The sequence below is a fragment of the Antrostomus carolinensis genome, unplaced genomic scaffold, assembly GCF_000700745.2.
Source record: "Antrostomus carolinensis isolate BGI_N321 unplaced genomic scaffold, ASM70074v2 scaffold5336, whole genome shotgun sequence".
Lineage (NCBI taxonomy): Eukaryota > Metazoa > Chordata > Aves > Caprimulgiformes > Caprimulgidae > Antrostomus > Antrostomus carolinensis.
In genome coordinates, this window is record NW_010321110.1 from 82,328 (window position 1) to 89,978 (window position 7,651).

General features: G+C 36.3%; 1 protein-coding gene across 1 annotated transcript in view; it reads right to left on the bottom strand.

The window, feature by feature from the left end:
- The window catches only part of LOC104526360 (inactive N-acetylated-alpha-linked acidic dipeptidase-like protein 2), a gene marked incomplete at its 3' end in the record, with an annotated part of 69,587 nt that extends 67,722 nt beyond the window's left edge, over positions 1–1,865 (bottom strand). The window contains exon 1 of the mRNA XM_010169796.2: positions 1,372–1,865. Coding sequence (XP_010168098.2) covers positions 1,372–1,865 — 494 coding nt within the window. The remainder of the gene's footprint in view (positions 1–1,371) is intronic.
- Positions 1,866–7,651: the final 5,786 nt, after the last annotated feature.

Sequence of the window (7,651 nt, forward strand, 5' to 3'; positions counted from 1 at the left end):
ATAATAAACTGGCAAGGGATTCTCGGTCCCCAAACACAAGAAATTGGAGTATTATCCTGAGACTGACAGAGTTATCCACAATTTGCTGTAATTTGCGTCATACTCAATCATGAAGGCTTAGCTTATTCCAATACTTTGTTCATGACTAAGCCTAATGACAATTCAGTTCTGTCTTCTCTGAGAAGACAAAGAGGTTAATTTTTACCATTCAAAATCAACATTTTTTTATCACCTATACCCTTTCTCATAATGAAAATAATTAGATTTGTATAAAGGAGAGTCAGTTCAGCACATGAAAACTGACATGAAATCCTTCGTATCTTTTTTCCCCCCCTTGAATTTAGTAACAGTGTTGGGTAAAAATATGATATTAATGGCTTCAGGATTTTAGGCTTGATTTAGCAAATATAATAAAAGACTAATTCTGGTAGAAGACTGCTGTGGTTACTTTCAATGTATTTCTGTTTTACTCAAGAACAATGACAAATGACAAATGACAACAGCCCTTTCTAACTTCAGGTATGTAAGTTCTGCTGCTTCTGAACAGGTAGCAATCAAAAAATCTGCAAGGTGTTTCCTTTACTATGAAAAAGCAACTTGCAGTTCCAGAAGCCAGAAATAAGCTCATGTCTCCCTTCATATCGAAATAACTTTCAAAAGTTGGCAAGAAAATCTAGTTTCTTCCACATTCAGTGCTGCAGAAAAGTGATTATACTCTGATACTAATGTGTTATATAAACTTTCAAAGCAGTGAAAAGATTCCACATGGAAAAAAAAATCAAATCAAACCCTGTCAGTAGATATTTTACAACATCTTATATTCATAAAACAGATACTAAAAAAAAAAAAAAAGAAAAAAATCAGTCTTTCAGAGTTCAATTATTCCCTCCCAAATCCAAGCAGACTAAAAGTTTACTTCACTGTATAGAGTGAAAAACAAAAGCCAGCCTTCACTTATTTGCCTGAGATTAGATGGGGATTTCTTAAAGTGCCAAATACTACAAAACATCATCTAAAATCTTTTCAACAATGTTATTTGGCAATTGACTGGATCTAGGACACTTGGTCTATCATCTGTATTTCTATTCACTTTGAACTATCTATATTTTTCAGTTCATGTATGTTAAAGCTAATATTAATATATTTAACAATAGAATATTATTAAAGCAAAAACCATAGTGACTAAGGCAAATCCACATTGCGAAAATACTCTAGTTTCACATGTGTTTATGAAAGCTTCCCAAGCATCATGAGAAAATTGAACACAAAGTAGTCAAGGTTTGTAATTAACATTCCACATGAAGCAAACCAGAAGGACTCTTAACATTAGCACTTGATTGCATTTAGACAAAAACATGTCAAGATACATACCTGTAAATCTGCTGAATATTTTCAGCTTTGATTTCCTTGAGAATTTCATGGTAGATATGAGGGTTATTTGGTTCTTGAGATGTTGAGGGAGAAGGGCATTTCTTGCGTGCATAATATCCTATCACAATTCCAAAAATAAATAAAGTCAAAGCAGTGCAAAATACTTTCAGTATCTGAAAAAAACTCCAGCGGTTGCTCTTTGGTGCCTGTCTCGTATAGTGCGAGATGTAGTCGGGATCTTCCTGAAGCCGCTGGAATCTTCCCTTAGGAGAAGATGAAGGTTGGATGGGCTCAAGATCGAGGTCAGGGCTCTGAGAGTTTCCCAGGTGATGCTGGACAGCACCATCCAGTCGGAAATGGTCAAAGCCAGGCTCCTCCAGCTCTTTTTCCATGTCCCATTCCAGTTCCAGCGCTGTGGCTTGGAGCTCATCGTTGTCAAGGTACGGAGAGTGCCCCTGTGCTCTCTGGTCTGCATTCACTTTGTGATAGGCCATCTTTTTATCTATTAAAACAAAATTTAAAAGAAACCCTAAATGTTTGTTTCCTTATGTATATATAAACAATCTATTCTTTGTAAACCTGGGAGAAATAAACATATGTAACGAAAAGCAAAAACTGGGTTCTCAGTATTTCACTCTCCCTTTTTCCATCATCTTGTCTTTAGTAGGTTCAGCAATCCCATGAACACTGTCAGAGGGGAAAGAAAATATTTAAAGGAGTGTAATATATTGTAAGAATATGTAAAAAGGGAATTTACAAGTGCCAATGGCAAAACACAAAAGTTATCCTATTATTTTGTCAGTCCCCAGGATAATATTAAAAAATTGAGTGAAGGCACAGTGTTTCCAAAACAAATATTTATTACCTGAAAGTAATTTTAAAGCTTAACAACTGTGTGTATCAATTTCATTTCACATACCATACAAAATAATGCTGTTAAAATAAAGTTGAAAAGATAGAAATAATATAACTTGCCTGATCTGATTCTAAACACAAGGAAATAGTAAGTTAAAAATGAAACTTCAGGGTGACACTGTACTTACACATCAATAAAAGGCTTCCATTTAGATGGAGCATTCTATTATTTATAGGTATTTTAAATGCATAGCTCCTGAATGACTGATGAATTTACTTAGAAATTGTCCCAGCTGTTTTGCTCCACTTATTTTTTCCCATTTTAATGAATCAAAAGCACTGCCAGGTAAGTATTTATATCAAAATCATTCCTTTAATAACAAGGCATATCTGTGGCAATTCTAGATATTTCTATGGATGTATGAGCCCTCTAAAGGGAACTCTGACCTCCAGTACAAACATTCAAAGTCAATTTTCAACAAATCATTTTTAACAGACTGCAACAATGGGGTGCCATTTTCCTCCATACTCTGACAATAGCTATTCCATCACATCAGCATCTGCAATGTAGGGCTTTTCAAACATCAGACTCGCTCATCAATTACAATGAAGAAAAAGATATTAAACCTCTCACAGTGATGGATATCAGACTAACACCTACAACACTACATTATCCCTCCATTTTTACATTTTAAGACATTTTCTTTCAGTAAGACTTACCTCCAGATAACATTACTGAGGCCACATAATAGATGAACCTACTCTACTGGCAAAGTGGAATTTAGCTTTTTGAAGCTCTCTGAAGAGAACAAACCATTGAAAAGTATTGATACAATGAAACAGCTTATTGTCCACTGAAAGACTACCTTGCTCTATACAATACCGATTTACAGATCCCATTTCCTTGTACAGCCATATAAATATAATTTGCCTGTAACCAACAGGCAGCCTAGGAACAGTCAAGTGAGCCCATACTTGAGGTACACATTTCAAGTGTAGCTATCTATCATACACTTGGCAAATCAATGCTCCACCCATAGTCCAAATTCTTCTATATGCAGTGCAAGCAACAGAGTTTAGAGTGAGTTGAACTACAGCATCTAAAATTAGTGTGAAAATCTGCATTATTTATTTAAATAATAATAACAAATCATAGAATCATATAATGGTTTACATTGGAAGAGACCTTTAAAGGTCATCTAGCACAACCCCACTGCAGTGAGCAGGGACATCTTCAACTAGACCAGGTTGCTCTGAGCACCATCCAACCTTACCTTGAATGTTTCCAGAAATGGGGCTTCTACCACCTCTCTGGGCAACCTGGGCCAGTGTTTCAGTACCCTCATTTTAAAAAATTTCTTCTTTACATCTAGTCTAAATCTACTCTCTTCTAGTTTAAAACCATTACCCCTTGTTGTGTCACTTCTGACCCTGATAAAAAGTCTGTCCCCTTCTTTCTTATAGGCCCCCTTTAAGTATTGAAAGGCCACAGTAAGGTCTCTCCAGAGTCTTCTCCAGGCTGAACAACCCAAACTCTCTCAGCCTTTAAACTTAGAGACCAAATATTAGACTCTAAATTTCAGTCGATTCAAATGGTTTACATCTGCAAAGCCGTTCTGGCTGAACTTTATGAACTCTCTGTAAACCCAGCCCTCAGATTTGTGAAGGTCCCCTCTAGACCACAGCACTACAATCCATCAGGTCAACTTCTTCCCCACTCCAGTTGTGTATCACCTTGAGATTTCACAAAGGAACATGCTGTGTCCTCATCCAGGTTGCCGAGGAAGATATTGAACAATGTCAGTCCCATAACAAACCCTTGGTGCTCTGTTCTTACCAGGCAACAACTGAACATCAACTGATTTATTAATATTCTTTAGAAATTTGAGCTAACCAATTTTAAAACTATTTATCTGCCCTTTCACTCTATCTCCTCTTGTTTTGTTGGTGTAGAGATTAATTTGCAAACCATCAATGACAGAGGTTGTTACTGGATAATAAGAACTGCCCAACAACCTCATCTTTGCAACTCCATTTCATACTGCTTTTTATTAGAAATTAAAGTTTTCTGTCCTTTAAGAGCAAAACAAATCATTACTGTACTCCATAAATACATAATTTTGACTCTAGATTACCACAGAAATCTAACAAACTGTTTTAGCCAAATAAATAAGCCCTTAACAGTTACTACAATATTACACAGAATAGGAATTAAGACAGTTTTTCAGATGCAGTTGTAGGGCAAATATGAATCTTGCTGAGCTTATAAATGGTGGCCATTGCATATCCGCAGTAGTAAAGTTTTCTCCATATTTATGACATTTTAAAAATGTATGTTAGTGTTCAATTGAGTGCATTAATAAAGGTTATTTAAATCTAGACATAAGTGCATAATAAAAATTCCTATGAAATTTCTTTAAATGTTTTTTTTTAATGCAGATGAGTAGTAACCACATTCTACAGCTTAATATCTCAGCAATTCAATTTCCATACAAAGCACCAAAACTAGTTACCTCACTCCAGAAAAAACAAAACAAAAACAAAACAACTAAATGAACTAAAAAAAAATAAATATTCAATTCAGTTTTATATTTGAGACCAGTCTTTGGAGTACAAGATCTTCTTAGCAACACATGTGACTTAGTTAAAGAATGCAGAGAATGCAAGAGTAGCCCCAGTTAACATCTTCATTTTTCTACTAATATTGAGTTCATTATTTGACTGTCAGGACACAGCACAACTTCCCATGAAGTATCTGAGATTTGGGCCTACAATGTATTCAATCATGCCAACAGTGATTTTAGAAAGTGACCTCCTGGTTCTCAAGGCACAAGTCATTTCTGTCGTGTAATTTCTATTACCAGTTCTATTTAGCATTTGGCTGGTTAAGCAAGCAGGCATGACAAAGATTATGTATGAAATGTAATTTTAGGTAGGAATTAGAAGGATAATGTAGAGAATTAAAAAAAATGGACAATAGAAATATGGATAAATTATGAAGTCAAGAAAAAACACTTCCATCTTCTCTATACACAGACCATAAAATGAACATATTTTTGAAAGACACTTTGAAAACTTCAGGAGATAGAAAATCTATCCCATCTGCCAGCAAGCTGTTTCAACATTTAATTGTTGTTAAATACATGTTTTATTGTAAAGATAAAAGAGCAACTGCAAAATGCCAGAAGTCTGAATGTGCACTGAGTGAGCTTTAAAGCCATTCCACAGGGACAGCAAAGGGGATCATAAACTTTGGAAAACAGGACAGAGCCAAGCTGATGACCAAGAAAGTTGATGTACATTTCTGTACTTCCAATTATTTGTGGAGAGAATGTTTATAGAAAGGTATCAAATCAATGCTAAATAGACTTTCAATTAACTGCACATAAGAAATCAGGAGAGTCACCTTTATCATATCATTATTGCCTTCAGGAGCCCATTTCAAAACTATCTACCTGTTTTCTGATCTTAAAAATAACACATTTACATCCTGATAGGTGCATCTTGTTATGACACAACCAGAAACATTTTTTGCGATAGCTTTCCTGCTCAAATCCCTTATCAATGAAGCCTTTGAAAACTATACAATAAAGACTATGTGAAATATGTTGCATCTGTATCGCTCGCACCCTCCAATATCCCCACAACAGAAAGGTCAGCTTATACGAACGTTTTATGAAACCAACAAGGATAGTTCAATATGAATATATTACAGTTAATTCTTTGTGACTGGTGCTGTAGCTGTTAAACGCAGTTCATAAATAGCTGAGACAATTAGCAGGTTCATTCACAGCAGGAAGAGTGGCAAATGTTAACATGCTGCCCATAGCAAATGCCTTCTTGGGCCATTTAGTGCTCATTACCGAAAAGACAAGTTTTACCCAGGAATTGTACTAAAGGCATTGTGGTTTCTTTGTACAGTCATAAAACCAGAAATCCAGGGTTGTTGGCTAATCTCATTTTTAAAGGTTCCTTCATGTTTATTTTTTTCTCAGTATATTCTATACAGAGTGATTTTGCTTTAAGTCCATGTAATCTTTTTGTGCCTAGGCACACACCCAAAGCAGATGTCACCTGTCTGAAGGGCAAATAGCTGTACTTACTGTGAAAATCAACACCCACCACACATACAAGTCTTTAAAGTGTCCATGTACAACGACAATGACTTTGGTAAATGGGATGATGCCAAGTTTCAGGCCTAGACAAATATCTTCAGAGTTATAAATCCCTGACAACATTGTTTGCAGAAGAGATTATGATGCCCTTGTCAACAGCAACATTACACTACACCGTAACTGAAAAAATAATGTGATATTTCCATCATCACTTCCTTAATTTTCTCCACTGATGATTTCTCCCTTCCCTCACGTTTAGGTATGGGCTTGGAAACCAGTTCAGTTACAGGACAATTAAATGTCACGTCACTCTATACAACCACTGTATAAAACCAAATGACAAAACTTACCAGTTGTTCACATTTCACTAGCAGACTGAAGATGAACACCATCTGAAAAAACGTGCAGTGTAGCAGAAGACAGAACAGGGAGATCAGACTTGATAAAGAAAGTGTGTAGAACACAGCTAATCATTGAGTCCAACTTGTTTCTTCCTATAACACTAATAAGTACTTTTTGGCATATATCAGTGATATGTAGAATATTTAACTTCTTCAAAATCTCTCACCACTTTTATTATATCATAAACAGCCGCGTGGATGAGGATACTATTAACACAAAGGATGACTACATGACAAGAACAGGGTCTATAATACACCTTGACTGCTAAGACTTGTGCATAATGACATCCAATTGGAATTAAGAGTTAACTTGCCTGTCAAAGCAGGAATCAAATACATCAGCCACTTGAGCTATAACATCCTGCACCACCCAGGTGTGCATAGGAACACACGTACGTATTTGCCTGCTGCCTTTTCTGAACCTTTGAAGTCCTGGGGCTCAGAGAAAGAAGAATTGCTAGGAAGCTCCTTTTCACCCAGCAGACAACTTTCACATAAAGATGAGGCAGACTCGGCTGGTCTCTAATATTCTGGGCATGTATTACTAACACACACGTCCTCCAGTCTCAGACATGTATAGTTTGCAAATACCTATTTGCCTGAAACAAAACTCAGAAATATTTACTGAACTTATGGAAGCTAATGGCATCCGTGATACACACATAGCCTACCTAGGAGGTTTATTAAAACTGCAGCGTAATCAGATCAGTAGAAATGGTTCTGTTACGGAGTCTGTGGATTTCTTGTGGCATGTGCTGTGCTGCTGCCTTTGCTTTGCTTCCATTTTCACAACAGCTTCTCCCTCTGGTTCAGGTGAGAAACAGCTCGGTTTCCTCAGTGCTCACTCTTTACCACACTCATTTGCAAACATCAGAACAACAGTCTCAAACAAGGAGGGAGAAGCCTCCC